Below are 27,855 nucleotides of genomic sequence, written 5' to 3'. Positions count from 1 at the left end.
AGGGCCGCCGCGCCGGGCCCGGGGCCGCCGCCGCCGCCATGGGCGCCTACCTGTCACAGCCCAACACGGTGAAGAGCTCGGGGGACGGCGCAGGGCTCGGGCCGCGCCCGCTCCACTTCGGTTTCAGCGCCATGCAGGGCTGGCGCGTCTCCATGGAGGTGAGCGGGGCGCGGGCTGCCTCCCTCCGGCCCTGCCTCGGCGTCCTGGGCCCGCGGGACGGGCTGGGGCCGGGCGGGCCCTCCTCCCGCGGGGCGACGAGGCCGCGGTTCGGGGGGCGGGGGGCGGGGGCGGTGCTGCCGCTCCCGGGGCTGCCGCGGCCTTTTCCGAACGCCCGCAGGCCGTGGCTCGCCCCGGTCCCACGGCGACCTGCCGGAGAGGGCCCCCGCGTCGTGGGGGCTCTCCCGGCGCGTACGGCCCCAGAAATCCCGTCCCGGAGCCGGAGGCTTGGAGTGAAAAGCGGAGGGAGGGACGGCGTAGTGCTTGGGGTGAAGCGCTGAATGGAAGCAAGCGAAAAATCCTCAGGGAAAATCCCTGCTTTGCTTTTCGTGCATAAAGGAAGCATCGGTCCCTCTCCCTGTTCTTATTTTTTTCCAGGTAAATTTGTTGGAGGAGTTCTCGTTTCTGCTCTCAGTCTCCTGTAGTCCTGGTGTGCCATCCTCTCAGCTAGGCTCGTTGTGGGGTAAATGAATTATGGCAAGATAAATATGTGGCTGCAGGAGCCAGGTGTTTGCCCACGCTCCTCCCGGTGGGGGAGTCTGTTGGAGCTACTTTATAAAGCTGCTTGTGTAAGGGCAGTGTCGGGCTGCTGGGACTGCTGCTCTGCCTTGCCAGCAGTTACTCATTCTTTGAATTTAAAACTCTCTGTGAGTACCATTAATGTGCTGGTTTATTTTGCCTTTCAGGTAGCCAGCAAACAAGATAAATTAGATAAGGATTAATGCTGGTCCATGCACCCTCCCCCAGGGTACATTTTCTCTGAGCATAGTAGAGCAGCCTTCTTGTTTGTAGCCCTTTGGCTAGTTTGGAGAGGGTGTCCTGTTCAGACTGTCAGGGATTGATTTTTTTTTTTATTTTTTTGCAAATAAGGTTTCATGAGCCACACTATTAGATACCTCACTGCTACTGAAATGTTACAGCAATCTGACTGGTGACAGAACAGTGACCAGGTGTTTTCTCCTTTCTGTGTGCACCAGAGCTTTGTGAAACCGTGGGCTCTAATTTCTAGGGTAGAAGAGGCAGGAGAACTGGTGTTTGGACTCTTAAGATACACCCAGAGTGTCTGAGTCAGTGTGTGCTTGGCTGACTGTGACTGGTAGTGTCTCATCTGGTCCATCCTGGTAACCTCTGGAAGGGTGAAATGGCAGCACAGAGAGATTACTGGAACACTGAAGTGATGTGCAGTATAATCTGCAAGGCAATGAGCTCACGTGTAAGAGGCTGAATGCAGGCAGCATCCTGGCATCCTCGGTGCACAGAGGCTGAAAGTGTGTTAAGGAGATGGGGTTGGATGAGGGAGAGCAGAGTTGCCCCTATTTGTAATGCTGGTTGGCTAAAGTAGCCCTCCCACAGGTGGGACATTGGCTCATAATTCTCCTTGTTTGAGGTCTGTTCTTGCTGCTGTTGACCTTTATGGAAATTGGATGAGGCCCAGAGCTTGCAGCTGTGTTTTCTGCACGAGTCAACAGCTTTGGCTTATCTCTCTGTTGGCAGACGCGATACTGAGCCCATTGGTGTAGACATCGTTTAGCTGTGTTATCACAAGAAATGAGAAGACAGCAGGAGCGCTTGTGCTACAAGTTGAACCTGCTGCAAATTGCTTCCAAGTCAGTGATGGGAGAGAAACAGGCATTGTTTCACATACAGCTGAGCAGAATTTTACGGTTTTATTGCATTTTCTTGCATTCCAGTGCTATGTGTTCTTCTCCGTGTCTTGTGTTTTCCTTTTCTTCATATTTAATTGTCCTTTCACCCTTCTGTAAGGCTTAGAGAAGGTTCTGAGCAAACGTGTATGCTTAAGGCTTTGGTTATGAGTTATGTCAGTGAAGCCAGTCAGAGTGTGTACAAGTGGTAAGAGGAGAGAAGAAGCTGAAGACAGCTGTATGGTAGAGAGAGGAGTGCTCAGGGATACAGTGACGCGCGCAGGAGGCACCTTGGAGGTAGATGGATGGGGCATCTCAGCTCTGGTGCTGTTCTGACTGTGTCTGCACGGTGGGACACCAACAATGCCTGTGTGCAGCTGCATTTCATTCCTGAGCTCAGGAAAAAAGTCCTTCAAAAAATGCAAGAGTTTAGTTCAAAATATGGAGATTTGTCAGGTTAACTCTCACTTTTAACTGGTTTGCTGATTTCAACTGAATTTAACGTTGGACATTTCAAACGTACTTTTTTCAAAAAAACGTAGGTTTTTTTCGGTAACCACTGAGGTGGCTGGGGGAGACCTAGAATCGTACCACCCTCGAGGGGAAGGCTTTGTGAGCTCTTCCTTGGTCTGAAGAGCTGAGATCGTGATTACTTGGAGGGCAATCGCTGCAGACAGCTTACCAGGCCTGGAAGCGGGGATGGAGACCTGTAACTGGCAGCACAGGGTGGGCTTAGTGGTCAGTCAGGTGCTCTCTGAACCGCCCTCTGTGTTGAAAATCCCAGGCCCTGGTGGGCAGCCCAGCTTGCGGAGCCAGCAGCGCTCGTGCTCAGAGCGGTGTAGAGTGAACCCTGCTCACAGCGTGGGAGCTGAGCCGTCTCCTGCCAACACGTGCTGGCCTTGTGTGTCTGCCCTCCTCAACTGCAGCGCCCTGGGCCGGGGTCAGGAGAGGTTGTGGCGAGTGGTCTACAAATGGAGTAGAAAGGCTGTTTTTGTTGCCAGTACTGGGTTCCCTCCCCAGCATCGTTTGCATTACTTGCTCTAATTAAGCTGCTGTTTAGTCACCTGGGACTTATCCCAGTCACTTTGTTGTGGTTTTTGCTGTCTCGTTAGCTTCTGTAAATGCTCTGAAATGTGAGCATAAAAATGCTGGTTCTTTGCTTATTGTTATTTTCATTCACTGTCTCCAGTGAACTGTCTGGTTAAACTTCCTATGTTATAATTCAGAGTAATTTTTTTTTCATTTTGAACTGAGATTGTAATTTGCCCATTCAGATACTGTTTTCATCACAATGTCAGGAATTTTCGTTGCACTACATGATACACAAACCCAGAACCTCTGTTTTTCTATTTTGCTTGGCGCCTGACAGAAATTGCAGGGGAATGGCATTGTCTTATAAGGTTGTGGGACTCCGGAGGGCGAAGATGTCTTATCCAAGGAGTCCTACAATAAAAAAGTTGAAGAGCTCGGCAGTTGCTTGGCTGTGCAGCAAAAGTAGCTCTGCCGTGTGTGTAGAGATTTTGGGTTATGGTTGGCAATGTGGACACATCCAAACCTTAGAGGCAGCTGTCTTGGAGCAAGCACAGTGTTTTGGGGCAACTGTAGCACATTTAACTTTAAGGTGATAAACTTGAACCACAGCAAAGAGACTAATCACGTTGTTAAAATATCACGTGATTGCTCTTGAACAAAAACATGTGGGGTGCAGTCAGGCTATAAGTTGATAGGCTAGGGCTTGAACTTTAAGGAATGTTAGAAGGTTAGTTGGGCAGGGGGAGGGATTAAGAGAAAGATTCAGTCCATCCATCATTTCTAGGCTTTGTGTGGGAATAGCCAAGCTTGGTTTGCTTACCTATAGCATGAAAGAGGTCAGGCACCTGGCTGTAAAATCTGGGTGGTGCCTTCTTCAGGGTCTGCTGTTCCTGTGAGACTTTGTGGGGAGAAAGGCTGCTCAGTGTATATAACTTAGATGTTGTTGATCTTTATAGTTTGGGAGCATGTATGGGAAAGGCTGGCTGCCGTTTGATATTTAAGCCCAAATCGCCCCTGGGACACACCTTCCCTCTGGTTTGCCTCTGGAGGTTCTCAGGGTTTCTGGGCAGTTGCCAGAACAAAGACATGTGTCTTACCCTAGGAAGTGGTACCTGGGTTTGTACTTTGGTTTTTGCACTGTTAGTTGACTGGTTGCTTGTCCTTTGCTTGGCTGATCAAAAGACACTCAAGAGGGGCCAGGCTCTTCGCCTTGCTTGTCAGGCAGCTGTGCCTGCGGCCAGCAGTGCCTTCCTGGGTCATCCTGCGTGGCAAGGAGAGCAGGAAGGAACCCTTATCCCAAGAGAATGTTTTCCATCCCAGTTGTTCTCACTGAATGTGGTACTCCCGTGTCCTGCGAGGCTGCCCTGCGTTGGGCTCTTGGGATAGACGACTGCTGCCATCTGTGACCGTGTTCACCAGGACAAGCAGAGGAAAGGCTGTGGCTGGTTGAAGGCATGAGGCCAGGAGGCTCTGTATTTCACCTTCTGGGTTCACCAGAGTGGCTTTTCCGTTTGCATAGCTCTTGTTTGGCAAGAACTGGGGAAGAGAGTGTCTGTGGGAATGGCCGGGCTCCACAGGTGATCCTGAACCAGTTGCGTTTGTCTGTGTGGGGGAAGTTGCCGGTGTGTTGCTACTGTTTCTGTTTCTGTAGTTATGCTCAGCTACACAGCCCTCAGCCTAGGCACTAGTTTGTGCAGTAGAGCACAGCTTGCTGCCTTATGTTCTTAAAGGACTGTGAGCTACTACAGTCACACAGGCCTTACATGTGCTGCGAGCAGAGGGGTTTGATTCTGGCTTGAGCTTGGTCATATTTAAAGTTGTTGTACTGAGGATCTGCAGGGGTTTCCCATTCGGTGCAGTCGCATGGCGACAGGGCTGGGTTACTGCTCTTGCACAGAGAGCACCGTGACATTAAAGATCTGTGCCCCCTGTTTGGAGATGAGTGCTCACCAGGTAAGCTTTTGAGAATATGAGAGGAAGCTTACTGTTGTTGCTCTCCCTCCAGATCTGAGAATCCGTTTGTTACTGCTCATAGCCTCCTTGCTCCTTTCTCCCACTTCTCTGGGGGGTTCTAGTGCAATCCATGTCATTCCAGACTTCTGCTCTCTCTTTCAGGATGCGCACAACTGCATACCCGAGCTGGACAGTGAAACAGCCATGTTCTCGGTCTACGATGGACACGGAGGTAACTGCATCCACTGTTCTCTCCAGAGTTTTTTAGTGTGGCTCTTCTAGGCTGCTCGGTGGCTGCTGAGGCAAGCATCTGTCTGACGTTAGAAACCCTGCTCCTTCTTGGGAAGCATTTTCTTTGATAGATATCATTGACAGAGGTTCTGAGAATTTCTTAGCGTTTCTGGAAGGAAGGTTATGGGTCGGGACAAAATTGAAATGAGATTTGCATTCCATTTTCTAAAACTTTTAAGAATGGTGGATAAGCTAGACAGGATAGTCACAGAAGACTAGCAGTAAGAAAAACTACGTGAGATTGGACCAAAGGTCTGACTCTTGTTAGTACGTTCTGGTGGTTGCCAGTACTGGTTGCACAAGGAAAGAGTGAAAAACTAGAACAGGCGCATCCGTTCCCTGACATACCTTCTCAGCTCGCATTCCCCATGTGAGGGCTCCCTGCAGCCATTCGATCTTACAGACACGCTCGAGTCTGCTTGATGAACTCTTCATGAATTTCTCTCATTGCATTTTAAACCAGGTTTATGTGTTTGGTGATTATTTGCATAGGATGTTTGTATAGAACTTTATTATGTGAAAAAATACTTTGATCTAAATCTGCTGCCAGGTGATTCACTGCAATATCACCAACACTGGTGAGAAATTAGTAGATGATCACTCAATTTGCACCTTTCACTTTTATAATTTTGGACTCTATGTCCTTTCTTGCAGTCAGAAGAGTCCTAGGCTTGTCTCTAGTCATACGGCTGCACCCGTGTTCTGGCCCTGAGGTCAATTGGCAGAGTCTGGCCACGCTGTCGTTACTGAGCTGTTGTAGTGTTCAGCGTAGTGTGGCTGCATCCAAGCTGGTTGTTGGTCCCTGGTTTCTACTAGATACTGAACTGTGTCCAGCAATTATGGGAGTGCTAACTAGCTTATGCCAAAATTGCACCATGGATCATTCTAGTAATTTTTAGCATAGGTAATGAAATGCCTGGGCCATGAAACTCATTAGGCTACTGGTGCTGGACATAGCCACGGATTCCAAACATTATATTGTGCCACAGCTCTGATTATATTTGTCCTTTTTTTGGACATTGTCTAGCTCTGCAACATGCTTTTACTTAGGCTTACTAGAACTGACTATAGCTTTCAAGTTACAGATATACCCTGAATTTATTGTAACATAAGTGTTTGCTGCTTTGTTCTCAATTCCTTTCCTAACAATTCTTAGCACCATGTTAGCTGTTTTGATACAAATAAACTGTAAACTGACATTTTTAGAGCTCTGTCCCCAGTTTTTTCCAGATCTTTCCTAAGTGGTAATAGATGGGTTTGAGTCCATCCAGTGTGCATGTGGAGGTTGATTGTGTTTTCTTTTTTCATGTTCTTGTCTTTGTCAGTGAGGAATTTAGTCTGCCAATATCACGGAAAAGCACAAGATCCTGCTGTTTTAGTTTTGATCGTCCTGAATGATCCGTCACTTCTTACTGACCTCTCTTTCAGATTATTTATGTAGATGTTGAACAACGTAAGTCTTCAAGGAACTCTCCCAGTGGACATCCTCCATTTTGAAAAATGTCTGCTTCTATCAAATCTTACTTCTTTTCCCATGCAGCTTAGTATGTAAAACATTTGATGGTTTATTTGAAAGCTTTTTGAAAATCTATACAGAGTAGATGAACTGAACTGCCTACTTCTGCTCATTGACTTTGAAAAAAACATTGACCAGTTTGTGACATGCTTTGCTGTGTATTTAACCCCTGCCCATCCTACCATATGTACCCGTGTATCTGCTAATTCTGTTTATTATGATTTCTGCTGTTAGCTGTGTTCGCATCCCAGATTTGCTGGTCTGTAGTGTAGTGAACCCTGTTTCCACCATTCTGAGGCTTTTTAATTTATTTTTTGGTGTGATAGGTATGCCTTTCATTTCTCTGATAATGGAGCACATTCAAGTGGAAGGTTACATACTGCAGTTCATAATTTCTCACTTCTTTCAGAACTGAGTTATCTAATTCTGCCAATTTGTAAATAAGAGTTTAAGACCTCTTTGCAATAGTCCTTATTAAAAAGTTCAGCCTGAGTAGGTAGCTGACTAGCTCTTCAGAAGATATAGTCTCAGTCTGAAGCATTTAGATTGAATGTTTTGAAATTATTTTCCTCCTGAACTTCATCTTAGAGTGTGCAGAGACCTGGGTGGAGCAATTGCTGATATCTTGAAGATTATCTTTGTGAGAACATCAGGATGATGAGTTGGTTCTGAAAGACAGAGAAGGACAAAGGAAAAAGGATATAGGGATAGGGACTTAGCAACTATGCAACTTAATGTTATTTCTTGCAGAAATTCAGAAACTGTAAGCATCTGGCAGATATGAAGATAAGTAGCATCTAGCAAAAACTGGTCAAGAATGAATAATATCAAATGGATCTATTCTTCTTCAAGATCAGTGTGTTAGTTTCTCAGCTAACAGGAGAGTCTATTTCATGTGTTGTGTTTTAGAAAGACTTTGGACATTTTCATGACATTCCCATTAGTGTAGGACATGAAGTAATGTTCATTACCACTTGTCCTATTGCAACAGGCCCTGCTAAAATGCCTGTCCTCATCTTTCTTGTAAGCCCCCTTAAAGTACCAATGGGCTGCAATAAGGTCTCCCCGCAGCCTTCTCTTCTGCAGACTGAACACCCCCAGCTCTCCCAGCCTTTCCTCACAGCAGAGGGGTTCCAGTCCTCGGATCATTGCTGTGACCTCCTCTGGACCCACTCCAACAAGTCCATGTATTTCCTGTGCTGAGGGGTCGAGAGCTGGATGCAGGAGTCCCAGGGGGGTCTCAGCAGAGCGGAGCAGAGGGGCACAATCCCCTCCCTGGCCCTGTGCCCACGTTGCTGGGGATGCAGCCCAGGGCACGGCTGGCCTTCTGGGCTGCAAGTGCACTTTGTTGGGTCATGTCCAGCTTTTCATCCTCCAGCACCCCCAAGTCCTTCTGGGCAGGGCTGCTCTCAATCCCTTCATCCCGCAGCCTGTATTGATACTGGGGGTTGCCCCAAGCCAGGTGCAGAACCTTGCATTTGGCCTTGTTGAACTTTGTGAGGTTCACACAGGCCTACTTCTCAAGCTTGTCCAGGTCCCTCTGGATGGCATCCCGCCCCTCAGGCATGTTGACCGCACCACTCATCTTGGTGTCACCTGCAAACTTGCTGAGGGTGCACTCAATCCCACCGTCTATGTCAGTGATGAAGGTATTAAACAGTGCTGGTCCCAATACAGACCCCTGAGGGACACCACTTGTTACTGATCTCCATCTGGACATTGAGCCATTGACCACGACCCTCTGGATGCCACCATCCAACCAATTCCTCATCCACCAAACAGTCCACCCATCAAATCCATAACTCTCCAGTTTAGAGAGAAGGATGTTGTGGGGGACCATGTCAAAGGCCTTACAGAAGTCCAGGTAGACAACATCCATCACTCTTCCCTTGTCCACTGATGTAGTCACTCCATCATAGAAGGCCAGTAGACTAGTCAGGCAGGTCTTGCCCTTGGTGAAGCCATGCTGGCTGTCTCAAATCACCTCCCTGGCCTCCATGTGCCTTAGCATAGCTTCTAGGAGGATCTGTTCCATGATCTTCCCAGGCACAGAGTTGAGGCTGACAGGTCGGTAGTTCCCAGGGTCCTCCTTTCTACTCTTTTTAAAAATGGGTGCAATGTTTCCCTTTTTCCAGTCACTGGGGACTTCACCTGACTGCCGTGACTTTTCAGATATCACGGAAAGTGGCTTGGCAACTACATCAGCCAATTCCCTCAGGACTCTGGGATGCATCTCGTCAGGTCCCATAGGCTTGTGTATGTTCAGTTTCCTCGGGTGATCTCAAACCTGATCTTCTCTTAGACAGGGGCTTTGCTTCCCCAGTCCTTGCCTTGAGGTCCATCCACTCAAGAGGTGAGGGAAGAGAAGCTGCCAGTGAAAACTGAGGCAAAACCGTTGTTGAGTACCTCAGCCTTCTCCTCAACTGTTGTTACCAGTTTGCCAGTCTTGATCATCGGGGGGGTACACTTTCTTTGACCTTCCTTTTTTGGCTGACATACCTGTCGAAGCCCTTCTAATTATTCTTGCAATCCCTTGTCAAGTTCAGCTCCAGCTGTGCCTTGGCCTTCCTGATGCAATCCCTGCACAACCCGGCAGCGTCCCTGTGCTCTTCCCAGGAAGCCAGTCCCTGCCTCCGCTGCCTGTGTGTTTACTTCTCCCCCTTTAGTTTGACCAGCAGGTCTTGACTCAACCATGCTGGTCTCTTACCTTCCTTTCCTGATTTTTTACACCCAACGATCAAGAGCTCTTGTGCTCCATGGAAAACATGGGGGTTTTTCATATTTTCATATTTTCATATTTAGCTTTGCATTTCACTCATCAGTTTTTCTTTTATGTTTTTATGGACAAGACTTCCAGTTTTTGGAATATGCTGCTGGTTTTTTTGACTTCCCCCGTTTCCTTTTTACTTGCCCTGGCCTCCGTGCTCCCAAATCTTGGAGAGTGATATGTATGGGTACTCTGCACCTCCACTATGGTGTTTCTGATCAATCTCTGTCTACACGTGCTGTATCCTCTGAGCCATTTCATTTCCTTTCAGTGAGGGCTTTCATTTACACATAGCTCCCACTTTTCAGAGGTGAGCATTATCATAGTGAGGTTTTCTTTTTAGTCCTACCAGGGTGTTTAATTTGAATACAGCAAGCCCTGTTATAACTTTTTTTGAGTTTGTATGCAGAGTGATGGGTCTCTCCTGCCCTGTTCTTGGTCGTCTTGCCTTCTGATTTGCCTTAGCATTCTGCCTCCCTGTCATTGTCTCAGAGTGGGAGTTAATACTCTGCTCTTAAAATTTTTCTTTTCCTATTTTGGCATAGTATTCCAATCCATAGGGATTCTGTGATATTTGTTGTTATAGAATCATAGAATAGAATCATAGAAAGTTTTGGGTTGGAAGGGACCCCTAGAGGTCATCTAGTCCAACCCCCCCCCCCAGCAAGCAGGGACACCGCTAACTAGATCAGGTTGCTCAGAGCCCTGTCCAACCTGGTCTTGAATGTTTCCAGTGATGGGGCCTCCACTGCCTTTCTGGGCAACCCGTTCCAGTGTTTCACCACCCTCATTGTAAAGAATTTCTTCCTTATGTCTAGCCTAAACCTACCCTGTTTTAGTTTAAAACCATTACCCCTCGTCCTGTCACTGCTGTCTCTACTAAACAGATTGTCCCCATCTTTCCTATAGGCTCCCTGTAAGTACTGAAAGGCTGCAATCAGGTCTCCCCGCAGCCTTCTCTTCTGCAGGCTGAACAAGCCCAACTCTCTCAGCCTGTCCTCATAGGAGAGGTGCTCCAGCCCTCAAATCATTTTTGTAGCCCTCCTTTGGACCCGCTCCAACAGCTCCATGTCCTTCTTGTGCTGAGGGCTCCAGAGCTGAACGCAGTACTCCAGGTGAGGTCTCACCAGAGCAGAGTAGAGGGGCAGAATCACCTCTCTCGACCTGCTGGCCATGCTTCTCTTGATGCAGCCCAGGACACGGTTGGCCCTCTGGGCTGCCAGCGCACATTGCCAGCTCATGTCCAGCCTTTCGTCTATCAGTACTCCAAGTCCCTCTCAGCAGAGCTGCTCTCAATCCTTTCATCCCCCAGCCTGTATTGGTACCGGGGATTACCCCGACCCAGGTGTAGGACCTTGCACTTGGCCTTGTTGAACCTCATGAGGTTCACACAGGCCCACCTGTCCAGCTTGTCCAGGTCCCTCTGGATGGCATCCCGTCCTTCTGGTGTCTCAACCGTACCGCTCAGCTTGGTGTCATCTGCAAACTTGCTGAGGGTACACTCGATGTCGCTGTCCATGTCATTGATAAATATAATGAACAGCACCGGTCCCAGTACGGACCCCTGAGGGACTCCACGCGTCACTGGTCTCCATCTGGACATTGAGCCATTGACCACTACCCTTTGGCTGCGACCATCCAACCAATTCCTTATCCACCGAATGGTCCACCCGTCAAATCCATGGCTCTCCAATTTAGAGAGAAGAATGTTGTGGGGGACCGTGTCAAAGGCTTTACAAAAATCCAGATAGATGACATCCATTGGTTTTCCCTTGTCCACCCTTGTTGTTACACCATCATAGAAAGCCACTAGGTTGGTCAGGCAGGACTTGCCCTTGGTGAAGCCATGCTGGCTGTCTCAAATCACCTCCCTGGCCTCCATGTGCCTTAGCATAGCTTTTAGGAGGATCTGTTCCGTGATCTTCCCAGGCACAGAGTTGAGGCCGACAGGTCTGTAGTTCCCAGGGTCCTCCTTTCTACTCTTTTTAAAAATGGGTGCAATGTTTCCCTTTTTCCAGTCACTGGGGACTTCCCCTGACTGCCATGACTTTTCAAATATCATGGAGAGTGGCTTGGAAACTACATCAGCCAGTTCCCTCAGGACTCTGGGATGCATCTCATCAGGTCCCATGGACTTCTGTACGTTTAGGTTCTTCAGGAGGTCCCAAATGTGGTCTTCACTTACAGCTGGAGGGATTTTACCCTCCTGGTCTCCTTTATGCCATTCATTGACTCGGGAGGGGTGAGGAGAGAGGTTGCCAGTGAAGACTGAGGCAAAAAAGTTGTTGAGTACCTCAGCTTTCTCCTCATCTGCCTTTGCCAGTTTGCCGGTCTCGCTCATGAGCAGGGGTACGCTTTCTTTGACCATCTTTTTCCGGCTGACATACCTGTAGAAGCCCTTCTTGTTATTTTTTTCATCCCTTTCCAAGTTCAGCTCCAGCTGTGCCTTGGCCTTCCTGACCCCATCCCTACACAACCGGGCAGCTTCCCTATACTCTTCCCAGGAAGCCAGTCCCTGCTTCCACTGCGTGTGCAGTTCCCTCTTCTGCCTTAGTTTGACCAGCATCTCCTGCCTCAGCCATGCCGGTCTCTTCCCTTCTCTGCCCAACTTCTTACACTTGGGGATCGAGAGCTCTTGCGCTCTCTGGAATACATCCTTAAAGACTAGTTGGCTAGTTTGCTTGTTATTTGACTCTAAGCTTTCTTTATTTTATATTCAAATGGTGTCTCTGTGTCTAAATACAGATCAAATCTTGGAGTGGGATCTACTTTCAGCCTTGTGAAGATGAGATAGGATGGGTTTGTGCATGTATGTGCACTGAAAAAGATTTCATCTAGGAACCTGTGTCTCTGGAGGCCTTTTTCTTGCATAAGTTTCTGCCCTGAGGATGCTGCCCATTCTTGTCTTTACATGTCATATTCAAGCGTGTGCTCCTGGAGATAGACGAATCATCCTGCAGTGAGATTCCAGCTGGGTCTTAAATATTCTGGAGCCAACCTGGCCTGAAATGCCAAGATAAATCGACTTTGTTCCATATTTCATCTGAATGTGACTCCTGCTTTTAAAACTGAATCAGATGTGGATTTTGGCAGTGGCATCTAGCTGTGCAGAAATACACTCGGAGACCTGAACTTTCCTGTGTATGTTTTCACCTTTGTGTGATCTTCCAGACATCCTGAAAACTCCACATGCTCTCTTGCAAACAAAAGCAGTCTCTTTTTATAATTTTGCAGGAAGATTAAAGTGTGCACTCTGGAGAATCCTCCAGATACTTACTCTTTCACTGAATTCAGTGCTACACATCATATATTTTACTTTAGCTTCCCAAAGACCTTCCTGCTACTGCATCTGTGTTACATTAAGCAGGAAACACAGCTGAGACTTTGGCATTACTTAGCTGGACGCTACTCTTCTAGAAAATATTCATAAAATGATTCATGGAGACTTTGAGAGTTTTACAGTGGGTTTCATGCTGGAGAAGACATAGACATAGAATATGGAAGAATATGGAAGACACAGAGTCACAGAATGTTCAGGGTTGGAAGGGACCTCTGTGGGTCATCTAGTCCAACCCCCCTGCCGAAGCAGGGTCACCTACAGCAGGCTGCACAGGACCTTGTCCAGGCGGGAATGATCCCTGGATTCATTGTTGGTTATGTGCAAGTAATTGTATTCTCTAAGTGTTCAGCCCATGAAGGCTTTTGAAGTCCCCGACAGGTGAAGGCATTCCACACCTATGGGTACCAGAGCCTGCTTTTGTAGCTCTAATTCTCCTCTCCTGCTTCTTGGGGAAGCATGACGAAGTGAAAATTGCATTTGGTGAGGTTTTCTTTTCCCTGCTGTCCTAAAACTGTCAGCACCAGGACTCCTATTGCAGGTGAAAATGCACCTTGGAGTGTGTAGAGCCTTGTCTAGATGTTACAAGCAACAGACTCCATTCCTTCCCCTGGGGAGATAATCCTGTGGTCTTGCCCACCTTGCTGAGGGGAAGAGCCTGTGTGGCAGTTCCTCATACTTACCTTGCTGTGCTATGTTGTACTCATGCACTCATCCTTCTCTTGCTTGAACAAAATTGTTTGTTTTCTGGGTGCTTGCATCTTTGGAATATTGCTTCTGTTTTACTGCTTTGCAGGTCAGTTTTGTCCTTCAAAGAGCTCTTCCTAGCTTTTACCACTTCACTGGAAATGGCTTAAATGCTTGTTACAGGGCAACCAGGACCACTTGCTGTAGGTCTGGTTAGGAAACTCTACAGCCCTGAGCACTTAATTCATTGCTGACAGATGATGCCCAGGTGAACATGAGTGGTCTGGGGAATATTTTGTCCTGGTGGACTGTCTGTTGCATCGCTATACAGCCATAATAAGAAGGTAAACCTGTGTGTATAACACACAAACTGCAGAGGCGAGGGAACTTTAATTTTGAGACAGTGCTGTAGCAGGTGAGGCACCATCGAAGAACAACAGCAAGCAGCTGTAAAAGGAGTAGGGAAGTCTTTTGCTCTGAGATTTTTGTGGTCTGTCCCAGGAGTCACTGTTACTCAGTTGCTACTGGTGTCTCTTTGATAGTTGTTCTCCCCCCTAATTCCATGCCACAGGCTAGGAGTACCATGGGCTGAACCCTTGGATCCTTAGTGGAACTGGCAGGGAAAGACCTTCATGAGCAGCACCAGGCAGGACCGAGGTGTCTAAATCTCTTTTCATAATAACCTGGCTCTTCAGCCCTGCTGCTGATGCCCTCATCCCCACCCTCAGGGGGAGTATTCTTGATGTTTAATGAGGACAAGACCTTGATAACATGTGGTGGGTGGGCTGATTTGGGCACCAGTGTAACCACATCCAGGTGTATGCTACATAATGAACTGAAAGGAGCCATCAGTGTCCACAGGGTAATTATGCTGGTTGCACCCAGGCTGAACTGCAGAAAGCTCTCGCCACACCTGGCTCTGGTCTGCAGAGCCCACTCAGTGTGTGAGTCAGGACCTGGTACGAAGTGGAGCTTCTCTGTTGCATTCTCACAGAGGTTTTGTCAGAAGTCCAGAAGTGCAGAGATGGAATACTTTAGTACATCTGTCTGCATGTAAAAGACTAATTTGTTGACCCAGTTCGGTTTCTCTGGCCACTGTGGCCGCAGTGTGCTTTGAGGTAGTTGGTGACTCAGCTTGTAAAATCCATTAGATTTCACTGTGACTGCTGTGCAAGCAGCTAGAGCTGAGGCCTGTGTGCTGGACCGGTAGCTGCCTCCTGCGCACCAAAGGGACACACACTTGTTAGATCCGAGGACTCATTTTGGTGGGTCCAAAGGAGAATCTTGTTTTTCTAGATTTGGGTTTGGTTTAAACAGTGTGAGCACCCCGTATCCTCTGAGCACGGGAGACAGGGTACCACCATGACCAGCCCTGCTCACAGAGGGTGGCCTGGTTTGAGAGTGAGCTGCAGCCAATGAAGAGAGAAGTCTAGGAGACTGGCAAAAGGGTCCTGTGTGAAGCCTCATCAGTTTGCAGCAGAAATGTCTTTTGTGACATCTGTGCTGGAGCTGCACAGGAATTGGCAAAAGTTTCTTTTGTGTCACGTACAAATTCTCTTACAGTAATTTGTCTTTGAGTGGCCACAGTCAGGTACATAGGATGTTCCCAGGTCACTATTTAATCTCAGTGTACCTGTTTCAAAGAAATGACTTGTTTAACTGCCAGAGCTTTTCCTGCCGGGGCTAGCCTCCTGCTTCTGTGGTGACCAGAGCAAGAGCTTTCTCTATTGCATTGCTTTGCGCAGTGTTGCTAGGCTTGTGGAAGGCATCTTCCTGCAGACTGTGCTCCAGCCCACGCCCTGCCTGCTTACAGGGGATGACTGGGGCCAAGGCCACAAAGCTGTCGGTGGCTTTCTCAGATCAAGCTACTTGTTGCTGGGAAAAAAGTCACTTGTGCCTATCTGTGGCAGAAAGATTGCAACATTCGGTCATCTTTTCCATCTGGTGGGTGATCAGGTGTCCATGCTGGTATTATTAGATCTGTCAGCTGCTTCCAGTAGCACAGATTGCACAGAGCTGCTGCCTCATCTGCAGACCCCGCTGGGCAGGGTAAGGGATGCCCTTCAGTCGCTCTCTTCTCCCTTCCTGCTCTCAGCAGGTAGCTGTGGCCAGTGCTCTTCTGCCGGAACAGTTATCTGGTACAAGTGATGCAGGCTTTTACCCGCTTCACTCATGTTTAGCATTTGTGTAAGGCCATCAGGGAAGCATCTAAAGAGCTGCAGGGCACAGCACGGCTTGTGTGCAGATGACCCACCTGTGTCTCTGTCATACACTCTGGATCACAGAATCACAGAATGGTAGGGGTTGGAAGGGACCTCTGTGGGTCATCTAGTCCAACCCTCCTGCCGAAGCAGGGTCACCTACAGCAAGCAATGATGCAGTTCAGTGCGCAAGAGAGTGTCAAAATGAGGTGAGGAAGAGATGTCAGTGCCATCGTGCTGGTCCAGATTGGGCAGGCTGGAATGACTGCAAGTTGGAAGAGAAACTGGAGGAGATGGTAGCTGCCCCCTGCGATGACCTGCCGTCGTATCAGCAGCCCATGGGCCGGTTCCCTGTCCTGTAGTTCCTGATTTAGAATGAGATATTCCTGCAGCTTTCCTAATTCTTCTCCTCCTTGGACTGCGGAGGCACGCTCAGTGCACCATCTTGCTTGCTCATCAAGCCTTTACGTGGGAGTGCATTGCCGTCACGTCTAGGTCTTGATCCAGGTGCCGGCAAAGTCCTGGAACTCACCTGGAACAGCTCTGCTCATGGCAGAGCCCTGTATCCCCGCAGCAGACTGACCCAGCAGCCTTTGGGCCAGGCTGGTCTGCTCAATCCCTGAGCAAGGATTTAGCAGCTGTCGCTGTTCTCTGCAGGGGCTGCAGGGCTACTGTTTGGTGGCCTGTTAATTTACGTGGTAAGTAAAAGCAGCCTAGATAAAAGCACGCTCATAGTGTGCTCCTGGCCTGTTGATCCAGGACCATCTTCTAGCACTTTCGTATCTGCTGGGTGGTTTTCTGCCATGGTCCAAGACTGTGCAGGTGTTTTCTCGGTGGTCATACCTCTCTGAGCAGCCCCTGCTCACTCCCGCAGTTTGTCACGTGATCTGGAAGACGTATCACTGTCGTTATTCACCACTCCCTCCATCTACAAGTTTCTCATATAAGTTTGGTTTTATTTTGGCTCTTCGATAAAAACATTACGGTATCATCGGGAGCCAGTCCTTCAAGACTGCATGTAAACACATCTTCCCATGGGATTTCATAGAATCATAGAAACATTAAGGTTGGATAAGACCTCTAAGATCATGAAGCCCAACCGTCATTTTTTCAGTTTCATCTCATGACTGGGAGTCGGAAGTTCCTTAACCTACTCTGCATGTGCTGTCTTGAAAGGTAAACTTTTTAAGCAAAGTGCTGTCTTATAGGCATATATGTATATGTAAGATATGATATATATATATGCATGTTATATACCTTACCTGAATCTGCTACATCAGCATGCTTAGTTTTATCTGACAAAGTTCTAGTATCTTTAAGAGCAGATGTTGGGTTGGATTGGCAAGATCTGCTTCCATAAGCACATGTCAATGGGCATTAGTTGTCTGCCCTATTCATTTGAGATGCTGTAAGGTTCAGCCAGTCTTTTATTTTTCTGCCAGGTCTGTGGTTGTCAGGTCACCTTGGTATTCCCTTTTAAGTTCTCATCAAAATGCTAGTCACTCCTATTTCTCTCTTAGATCACTTATTTTTTGTGATCTTCCCTCTTTTTTTTTTTTCTCTCGCTCCTACTCTGCATTTTTGAGAGCACTATCAGAATAGAGCTCAGTCTCTTTGTTGTCTAGATCCATAGCATTGAACTTTTTGCAGCACTATTTTAACAGCAACCATTTTGCAAGGTTTCTGTTCTTTGTCAATGACCACTTGATCCCTTTTCTGCAGGCACGTTTGAAAAGTCCCTTGTCTGCTGTTTCTTTTTCTCTCAAATCTCACCACCTCTCCGCTTCCCACTATGTTTCCTCTGCCTCTCCCTTTGCTAAGCTGATGGCTAGCTACTTCCCACCCTTCTCATGCTTTCCCTTCAATTCCCCTGCTCCCCTTTCCTTCACAGAACTTTGCTCCTGTGTGCATTACTGCTTGTCATGCCCAGCTACATGCACAGCCTCTGTGTGGCTGGAAGAACAGCAGGGAAGCTGGGATGTGCTAGTAGGCAGATCAAGAGCTGAGTGTCTGTTACAGCTCTGCAGTAAAAAAGCCCTTCTGTATCCAGGAGGGAAGGGGCACGCATGGCTCTGTCACCTTCCTGCAGCTATAGCAAAGCCAGCAGCATGCAGAGGCTCTCGAGCACTACGCTCAGCCCGCTCGTACTGCTCCTTCTTTGCCCTGTGATGGAGGATGGCTCATCCAGCACAGTCTTAAGCACGCTCCTGGACCCTGCGGCTGGATCCTTCCACCTGCCCACAGTCTGCCCTGCTCCTCTCTCTGCCACCCTTCCGTGGCTGTCATTTAGTTTGTTTCTCAGTTTCTAGCTCTAATTTTTCTTTCTCATGACCTGTGAGCCAGGTTCCTATGTCCTACATCATTCTTTGCCTCTCATATAAAAACCTGAATTACGAGACTGATCTCTCACAGGTTGCACTGTTCTTTCTGGTCCCCCTTTCTGACCTGAACTACAGAACTTCACGATTCCTCGCTCTGTTTAATCATCTTCCTCTCTTAATAGCACCTTCATGATCACAGAAAATGTCTCCTGTGCTCTGTTGCATACTTGACAGTATTAATTACTGAACTGCTGTAATGTTTCCAGCTTTTAAAAATCTTTCAGCTGCTCTAGGAGTGGGTGCTTGGTTTGAGTTGTTGACCATCAATCCAAGTTATCCTCTATGTTCTTGGCAGCCTGGTGTTCTGGCCACTGTTCACTCATGCCATGCACACACACCCCTTCTGACTGCTCTGCTGATCAGGACCCCTATCTTCCTGAAAGAATCACAGAATGGTAGGGGTTGGAAGGGACCTCTGTGGGTCATCTAGTCCAACCCCGCTGCTGAAGCAGGCTCATCTCCAGGCTGTGGCATCATATTTTCATTGCTCTAGAACACAACCTAGAGAACGTAATGCTTTTTTGTGTTGCTCGTCTTGTATTGGTAATGCTCAGAGAGAGCTTATGTTGACCAAAAGCTTCCCTTTTCCTCTGTTCATTGCTGGTCCCTGTGCTTTACACATGAAAATAGAGCTTTCCACACAGGATGGGCCTAAACAGCTGGCCTGGGTACCAAGGGGCATAAGCTCCCTTTCAGGAGGCTTATAGCACTGGCCAAACCAGAGGGGTAGGAGCTCACTGAGGTTTGCTAGGGGTCATCAGCAAATCCTACTGTTCTGGAGACGCAGCCGTGCTGCGGGCTGTGAGTGAGATCCCCAGCAGTCTGCTGCTGCGTGACACTTCCATGTCTGGGGTAGTTCTGGTTTGTGTCCCAAGATTTGCCTCAGGAATTCAGTTGCCCAGGAGTGCGTTTTTGCTTCTGGGAGGAGAAACCTCTTTAAATATCTCTGCTCTCTTTCAGGAGAAGAAGTTGCCCTGTACTGTGCCAAGTATCTTCCTGAGATAATCAAAGACCAGAAGGCCTATAAGGAAGGCAAATTGCAAAAGGTAAGAGTCTAGCTCTGCCCTGAAACAGGCAAGCACCAATGCAGAGGAAAGCCCTTGTTTAGGTACCTAACACTTACGTGCAGGGCCCTGTCCCTCCAAGGTCTGTCTGCCATGTCTTCCATTTTAATTTCCTTTCCTTTTTTCTAGGAGTGTACACCAGGTGTTGATCGTGTTTTCAGACATGAACCTTCTTCTATATTCCAGCTTTCTTTTTTTGCCAGCTTTTTTTTTTTTTAAATTTTCAGACTCATTCCAGTCAAAGGTGTGGGCTGGTTCTTTGAGTGGTTTTGGTGGATTGTTTTTTGAAGGGCGGGGGTAGCTTTTGTCAGAGGTGGGAGGGTTCGTTCATGTCTTGCTTCCACCAAGCAATCCCTCTGTTGCAATTCTCCTCGCAGTATTAATGCCTGATCTGATGTTGGGTATCCCATGGGATGGTGCTGGGATCTGTAGCAGTGTGGGTGAGGGGAAGGCAGCCCCTCCAGAACGTCTGTTTACATCTAGGCTGAGGATAGCCTACAAAGCAAACTTGAATCAGTGTGGCTCTTGCTCTAGGCTGAAACACCCAACTATCGTGCTTTGCTGATCCCAAGCTGGCTGTGCTCGCTGACTGCAAGAAGCTTGCCTGCGGAGCAGAGGAGCCTGCATGCTGAGCCGTTTGCACAGTGGCTTTGGATGCTGCCCTGTCCCCAGACCCACTGTGGGCTCCAGCAAGGCTTGCGACTCGGTGTCCCATAAGATCCTCCTGGAGCAGCTGTGGAAGCGCAGGCTGTCGGAGCAGGCAGGGAGGTGCATGGAAAACTGGCTGTGTGGCCAGGCCCGGAGAGTGGTGATCAGTGGCACAGTCTGGTTGGAGGCCAGTAACGACCAGTGTACCCCGGGGGTCAATACTGGGTCCAATCTCCTTTAATGTCTTCGTTAGCGATCTGGAGGACCGGGCAGAGCGCACCCTCAGCAAGTCTGCGGGTGACACCGAGCTGTACGCCAGCGGGTCGTGCTGCTCCGCAGTGCAGAGGGATCTGGAGAAATGGGCTGGCAGGAGCCTGGTGAAGCGCAGCGAGGCGAAGGGCGAAGTCCTGCCCTGGGGGAGGAGCAGCCCCGCAGCCCCGGGAGGTGCGGGGGCCGCCCAGCTGGAGAGCAGCTCCACAGGAAAGGCCCCGGGGTCCTGCTGGGCACCGAGGTGGCCCTGAACCAGCAAGGTGCCCTTGCTGCAAAGGAGGCGAACGGCGTCCTGGGCTGCGCTGGGCAAAGCATTGGGAGAGCCCAGCGAGGGCCCCCGGGATGCTGCAGGGCTGGTGCATCTCTGCTGCGGGGAGAGGCTGGGGCTGCTCAGCCGGAGCAGGGACGGCTCCGGGGGATTGAATCCACATCTGCAAACCCCTGCGGGGAGGGAAGGCAGGGGAGGGAGCCAGGCTCTTCCAGTGATGCCCCGTGCCAGGACCAGAGTCACAAACTGGACCACAGGAAGTTCCCTCTGAACATCAGGAAACACTTTTCAGCGTGAGGGTGACCGAGCGCTGGGACAGGTTGGCCAGGGAGGTGATGGAGTCTCCATCTTTGGAGCTATTCAGAAGCTGTCTGGACATGGTCCTTGGCAACCGGCTCTGGGTGTCCCTGCCTGGAGCAGGATGCTGGATCAGGGGGACCCCAGAGGTCCCTGCCAGCCTCAGCCACTCTGTGATTCTGTATGGTGTGCATTCTGGAAAAGACTTGATTGTACAGAATGACACACGGGGATCCTGTAAGGAAGATGAAACTGTGCACACTCTCATGTCTGTGTTCATATGTAGGCCCTGGAAGATGCTTTCTTAGCCATAGATGCCAAGCTTACCACTGAGGAGGTGATTAAAGAGCTCTCTCAGATGGCTGGGCGACCCCAAGATGATGAAGATGATAAGGAGAAAGTTGCTGATGAAGATGATGGTAAGTCAGATGCCACTGAACAGACAAAAGGCACCAGCTCCAGGACAGGGACTGAGAGGAATTGGGCCAGGTCTGCTTTAGCAGAAGGTTTTCTGTCCAAATTTCTTGGTTAAATTTCAGAGGGAGCTGAACTGCCACCCCTCAGCACTGTTTATTGCTTTGGGCTGGTGCTAGGGGATTTCTGGTTCATTTGGTAGTTTAATCCTATGAATAACAAAGCAGTCTGTCGGTTTTCCGTAGGGCTTCCTCCATGGGGTGCGGAGTTCTAGAAACCTCTGAGTGGAAAGCGGGCCAATTTGTGAAAGTGAGACAATGTGATGTCTAGTGCCTAGCTCTCCCAAGCTGGTGGCAGACACCAGCTGCAGATAGGGCTGAAGTAGATTCAGGTCTCTTTGGCAGTTCTTTCACACAGAGAAGCAAGTGTGCTTTTCCACCAGCAAGTAGTTGCCAGACCACGAACCCAGGTAGAGGATGAATCCCAGGGTAGAGCGCTGTGCTGCTCTTGGCTGAATATCTTGTGACTAGCCTTGAAGCAGGTGGAAAGCAATACCATCACCTTGAACACTGTGTGCTGGTCTGAAAATGCTGAATTTGTTGGCCCTCTCTCCAGCTGACAGGGACAAAGTGTGTTTTTTGTTGGTTGGGTTTTTTTTCTTTTTGTCCTGTATTTTCAGGAGTATTTGGGATATGGATGTTTATTTTCCCTGTGGGGTTAGCTAGCAAAGAAAATTATAACCAAGGGGATGTCAGTAGGGCAGCGGTGGTCATTGGCTCATAGTTTAGGGAAAGTCATCCTATTTTCTGTCCAGTGTCCCGCTCAGGAGATACTGCATTCGCTGCCTGAAGCTATTCTGTCATCTGTTTCTAAGTGTCTAGATTACAGCTGGTCGGGATCCCTGTGGTGCTTAATGCCCGTGGAGCAACTGCTAAAACAAAACCTTCTTATTCCTGGTTGCAGTATTAATGAGCAAATCTGCACATGAAAGTGGTCTGTCTGCTTCCCCCGCAGCTTCAGATGAGACTGCACTTGAGAAATAGGAGGCTCTTTACCCTCCAGCCTTACATCTAATTTAAACACTCTGTGCTGCCTACAAGCCAGCCAGATAGCATCAGAGGCCAGAGGCACTAGGGCAGCTTGCAGACTGCATGCATCGGCTGTGGTTAGGAGCCGTTCCCCTGCCCTTTGCATATTGTTCATCTGCAGCGCCCGGAAGCTGTGGGGTGGTGCAGGCCTGGCTGCATTTGTCTGTGCCTGCTAGTGATCAGCCTGTTGCACATTGCTGAAACCTGTCTGCAACAGCACCCTGCAGTCAGGGCAGCTCGCTGCCGAACCCAGCGTGTGCCGCACAGCTGCTGCTGTGGTGATGTATCCTGCTTTCTGACCCTCTTTGTCCTCCCCCCCCCTTTCCATTTTTAGTGGATAATGAGGAAGCTGCTCTTCTGCATGAAGAAGCCACAATGACCATTGAGGAGCTTCTCACACGTTATGGACAAAACTGCACCAAGAACCTCAAAAACAAGTCTTTAGCTCCAGCTGGGGAGAACGCTGCAGAGGGGACAGGCAAGCAGCATGATGGGGAGTCAAATATGAATGGAGAGGCTGACCCAGGGGAGCTTACCGACCACAAGGAGAGGAAGAATGGGAAGCCAGATGAAGAAATCACGGGTATTTCCTCCACCTCAGACAAAGCCAGCGCTGGAGGCAACAGCCCTGCTCTGCAGAAGCCTGAACTAGGCAAAGGTGACGAGGCCGTCACCTCTTCTACTGGGGAGGCCGGGCCCTCCTGCTCCTCTACGGGAAAGCCCCAGCGCACAACCAAATCCAAATTTTTTGAGGACAGTGAGGATGAGTCAGATGAGGTTGAGGAAGAGGAGGAAGACAGTGAGGTAGGAAACAGCACTGGGACAGAGTAGCCTTCTGGCTGGGCAGAATGCATTGCTTACTGTGGTACTTGAGCTGCTAGCCTCTGGCTCATCCTAGGTGTGTCCTAGGAGTAGGTTTTTCAGCCTGATACTTTGACACCATCTCATGGGAGTGTCGGGGGTTGTTTAGATAACACTGAAGGAAACACACCCTTGTCTGTGCAGCGGCCGTAATGGATAGGCCTTGGTCTTGCTGCATGCACCATCACTCCGTTCACTGTGTTAGCTGAAACTAGCTGCTCTGATTGTAGACACCAGGCGCGGGGGAAACGTACCAGGTCATCTCAGTCTTCTGGGGCAAACTTACCGTCTGTCCCCGGGATGGAGAGACCAGCTGTCTGGGGAGGGCACCGAGAGTGTCCTGTGTGACTCCTGGTGGTATCTCTTGCTTCTTGTAGGAATGCAGTGAAGATGAGGATGGTTACAGTAGTGAAGAGGCAGAGAATGAAGATGATGAAGATGACACTGAAGAAGCAGAGGAAGATGAGGATGAAGAGGAGGAAATGTTGTTACCAGGCATGGAGGGGAAAGAGGAGGTGCACACCCTGTTCTTGTGTTCTGCAGCGTGGTGTGGAGCCAAGGGCACTTGAGGGGGGCTCAGCAAGGAGTTACTTCAGTTCAGATGGGGCTAAAACATCACTTTTGTTCTCCTGGGGCCGAACACAGCTGCTGACAGCCTGACTTTATGCAAAAGGCTGAGGGGTAGGGCCTGAATCTCGGGCAGGTTGAGATCGTAAGAGGCTGACCCCACTGCTGGGTTTGCTGTGCGTAGATACCGCTGTGGGGCTTGGCAAGGAAGGAGAGTGCAGGAACGACGACAGGGCTGCTTTTCCGGCGCAGCTGCTCTCAGGCGGAGCAGTGCTCTTTGCCAGGCCAAGGCTGTGGCTCCTCAGCCCATGGCAGTGCTGGAAGGTGGCCCAGGGACCCAGGATATCGGGAAGAGGGGACTACAGCTTCCAAGGTGCCAACCTTCTCTCTTTGGAGAGATGTCCTGGCTTGCAGTGAGGCTTCTGCTTGAGCTGGTGTGGGGCTGGAATCCACACATTAGAGCTGAGGGTATAGCAGGACATGTTGAACACCGGAGAATCCTGAACCACTGGTGCTTTGTGGGGCTGGAATGCCAGTATTGCTTGACCCTGCCTCTCAATGAACACGCTCCTTCTGTGTTTCACACTTCCCTCAGGCTTTTCTCCACTGTTCTGCGTGTGTTTATGGGAAGAAGGGGTGAGACACAGCGCCTCAGGGTTTGGCACACTGCTGGGCCAGTGGTGGCTAGTGCTGGTTCCCTTATTGACCTGATACGGAGCAAGGGAAAGGAGTCTCAGCAAAACCATTTGTTTCTTGCAGCCTGGCTCTGACAGTGGGACAACTGCTGTCGTGGCGCTTATCCGAGGCAAGCAGCTGATTGTGGCCAACGCTGGAGACTCTCGCTGCGTGGTGTCAGAAGGTGGCAAAGCTGTCGACATGTCGTACGACCACAAGCCGGAGGATGAGGTGGAGCTGGCCAGGATAAAGAATGCTGGTGGCAAGGTCACCATGGATGGGAGAGTGAACGGCGGTCTCAACCTCTCCAGGGCAATCGGTGAGCAAGATGGCGGTGAATTGCTGGCATGCCTGGCCTCGGGGTGCTGCGCTCAGTACATCCGTGCTTCCAGCCTCTAAGTTTAAGGAATAGGTTTTAACTGGATGATGAGTAGAACCTATTCAGTATTTGATGTGGTGAGTTTTCAGTGTGATTAGAGAATGGCCATGATACTGGCAGACATCAGTGGAAAGCAACACCTAGCACCTGCCAGGCTCCAGCGCAGGACAGAGTGAGTGAAGCCTCCAAGGCTGTTGTGCCAGCAGCTGGGTTGTCAGAAACTGCCTCATATAAACTGTCTCAAAAACAGACTGTTGACCTTTGAACAGGATTTCTTCCTGTTAGGGTGCTGTTGAAGGACCTTGGTATTTTGCTTCCTGGGGACCTAACTTTATACAAGTTTGAGTCCATCTGTTCCTGAGCCAGCTGTGCTTTTAATTGCACAAACTCCATCCCCCTTGCTCTGGTGCTTTAGTCAGTACCTGACTGCTGTTTGTGCTCATCTTTTGGTCTCTTACAAGCAGTGTTGGAGTAACTGATGGCTCAGGAGACAGGGCATGTCTGTTAGCAGCCAGACAAGGTCTTGGCCCATTCAATGGCTACAGTTTGAGCAGATGACATGCTGGCAGGCGTTAAGGAATGAGTGGTAACACTGAGAATATACTGGGAAATACATGGAGAAGGGAAGGAAATGTCAGCAGCTAAGGGTATAAGTGGAGAGTACTTGTGCAGAAAGACCAAAACCACTGAAATTATTATCCTGGGTTAAAGAGATAAAACCGCATTTAGGATGGAAGCTAGGAGTCTGTTTACCTAGGGGGATACTGGCATTTCAACCTACTATTTTGCGCTGCCCCTAGAAGTCCCTTCCTAGGATGTAATTTCAGATAAGCCTGCAAGTCAGAGCTGAGGATCAGTTTTCTCAAGTGAGTTTTGGCTACTGAGGGTTTGGGAAGACCTGAACCCAGCAGTGTGATACGGGCATTGCACTGAAATCTCTGGCCCTGGACAGCCTGAACTTCAGGAAAATGAGCGTCTAGTGTTACCATAGCAAAGCCAAGCTAGTGCTGGGGTGAGCTGCAAATCATGCTCCAAGACATCTTGCTGCAGGATCTCAGCCAGCGTTGTCGGATGCCATGTGCTGTTGGCCTGGTGTTGCCACAGAAATTGAGCAAGTGGCACCTGGTTTGGGGTGAAGAGATGCCGAACTGGCAAGCGTGCCTCTTTCTCACTGCGAACAGCATGTTGGGCTCCCCTGCAGCCTGATCTGCTCTGGGTGTGGGAGCACTGGCTCCAATTCTGCTGGGGCTGCCCTTTGGCATGGCAGTGCTTCTCACTGTTCAAGGGTAGGCAGCATTGCCAGGGCCCATCCACAGCAAAAACTGGTCCTCCTCTCCGTTACAGGTGATCACTTCTACAAGCGGAACAAGAATCTGCCTCCAGAAGAACAGATGATCTCTGCCTTGCCTGATATCAAAGTGTTGACAATAAACGACGACCATGACTTCATGGTCATTGCCTGTGATGGAATCTGGTGAGTAGCAAGGGAGCAACTGGGGCTTTCTACTCTGGTCATTCTCTGGAGCTGGGCTTCAGGAAGGTCCAAGGGTCCTGGGTACTCATCGGCCTTTTTTTCCGCATGGCTTCCGGGAGTTAAGTTGGGCCCCAGAAGAGCTGCTCTCAGCTGGAGGGGCGTCACAGTGTGCTGAGCTTTGGACCCTCCTGTTCCTCACTGCATGCAGCCTTATTCCCATCAGCTCCCTGCCACAGTGAGGCTCTCTGGGGACACTGTGGCACAACTGCTCGCTTTGCTTGCCCTTTTGATCTCTCCACTCTCTGCAGGAATGTGATGAGCAGCCAGGAAGTGGTGGATTTCATCCAGTCCAAGATCACTCAGAAGGATGAGAATGGAGTCCTGAGGCCACTCTCCTCCATTGTAGAAGAGGTAAGGTCCAGACCTTCACCTTCCCTTCAGCATGCAGTGTTTCTGCATCCCAGCTTGGTGCCTGACTCTTCCCTCCCTCTCCATCAGGCTGGTTTGTTCCGCGCTCGTGGCTGTCTGGCAGCACATGAGCTGCAACGCTGGCTAAAACAGCAGCAGAGACGCCTCTGAGTCGGGACCCAGCTCCTTAGGCACCCTGACCAGTGTTTCTGACCTCTGGGTTGCTGTCAAGCTGAAAGAGTTTCTGACCACTTTTAGAAAACCAGGGTTGCTGTGGCTGTTTCTGTCTGTTGTCTGGTTGTGAACAGCATTTGAGCCCAGCCTGCGCCGTTCTGGCCTGACAGCTCCTAAGCCATCGGTTGCTAGAATGGGCCCAGTGTGTCAGTTTATTCACAGTGCTGTGTCTGCTCGCTGCTAACCCGTCCTGTCCTGTCCCTCCTCAGCTGCTGGATCAGTGCTTGGCTCCAGACACCTCGGGGGATGGCACCGGCTGCGACAACATGACCTGCATCATTATCAGTTTCAAACCCCGTAATACACACCCACCTGCTGAAAGCGGGAAGCGGAAACTGGAGGACATGGCAGCACCAGCAGAAGAGAATGGCGGTGATAACAACAAGAAGGCCAAGCTGGAATAGCAGGCCTCGCACAGGGACTTTGCTGTGCACTCACCAGACTCTCGTTTCTTAAACATGCTGAACTCAAGACTCCAAAGTCTTGTCCTTTTTTTAGCCTTAGCAGAGGCCTTGTTTGTCCATGTCCTGGTTGGGGGGTGGGGGGCGGGTCTGGTTAGCGAGGGCATGTCGCGTTGTTCATCTGTAACCATTCCAAAGAGGGAGCCGAGGGCAGAGCTGCGCGCGGGAGCAGCCACAGCGCAGGAGCCTGCTGCAGCTGGCAGCCTGTGAGCAGAGCCCCGTGGTTAGAAGAAGGATGTCCCCCCCATTGTCTCCATGTGGTTGTTGCCATTTCTGTGCCTGTGAATTTCTGTTCAGAGGGAAGAACTTTTTCACTGTTTTTTTAATCTGCACCCGATTATTTAAGGCCCTTTCTGTTTTTATTTGTGAAACAATCTGGCTGTGGTGCTGCTGCCACACCTCGTTCTGTTGTACACTTTCAATCAATACTTTTTTCAAACTAAAAGCCCGGAAAACATAGCTGTATTGTTGGTCCTTGGTTCTTTCCTGGAAGTGGAGGGTGAAGAAGGTGGGGTGAGGAGGACAATGTCTGTCCCTGTTTTCTCAGGGCACTGCAGGGGATGTGTCTGCAGCTCACAAGGAGCAGTTGGCTTCTGCCATGTGGTTGGAGAGCATCAGCCCTTGCTGCAGCGCATGGGCCTGCTGCCTCTCCGTTACCCTGCGATGGCTCAGCTGAGGACAGTCTGTTGCACACAGAGCAGGAGACAAGTCTCTGGAGACAGT

At 49.6% G+C, this 27,855-nt stretch overlaps 1 protein-coding gene across 1 annotated transcript; it reads left to right on the top strand.

Moving 5' to 3' along the window:
* Positions 1-27,591, top strand: PPM1G (protein phosphatase, Mg2+/Mn2+ dependent 1G). Its single transcript, XM_075415168.1, has 10 exons — positions 1-158; positions 5,007-5,076; positions 18,985-19,070; positions 20,858-20,990; positions 22,408-22,877; positions 23,312-23,449; positions 24,261-24,495; positions 25,900-26,029; positions 26,338-26,440; positions 26,881-27,591. Exons 1-10 carry the CDS (start codon positions 39-41, stop codon positions 27,073-27,075), a joined length of 1,680 nt encoding a protein of 559 aa, XP_075271283.1. The 5' UTR covers positions 1-38; the 3' UTR covers positions 27,076-27,591.
* The last annotated feature ends 264 nt before the right edge of the window (positions 27,592-27,855 follow it).

Source organism: Opisthocomus hoazin, chromosome 2, assembly GCF_030867145.1.
Source record: "Opisthocomus hoazin isolate bOpiHoa1 chromosome 2, bOpiHoa1.hap1, whole genome shotgun sequence".
Lineage (NCBI taxonomy): Eukaryota > Metazoa > Chordata > Aves > Opisthocomiformes > Opisthocomidae > Opisthocomus > Opisthocomus hoazin.
Note: the sequence above shows the minus strand (reverse complement) of the source record. Positions and strands in the feature narration are given on the sequence as shown.

Coding starts and splice junctions, on each gene's coding strand:
- PPM1G (XM_075415168.1), top strand. CDS start 39: ATGGGCGCCTACCTGTCACAGCCCAACACGGTGAAGAGCTCGGGGGAC. Junction 159..5,006: donor GCTGGCGCGTCTCCATGGAG/GTGAGCGGGGCG, acceptor TCTCTCTTTCAG/GATGCGCACAACTGCATACC. Junction 20,991..22,407: donor AGTTGCTGATGAAGATGATG/GTAAGTCAGATG, acceptor TTCCATTTTTAG/TGGATAATGAGGAAGCTGCT.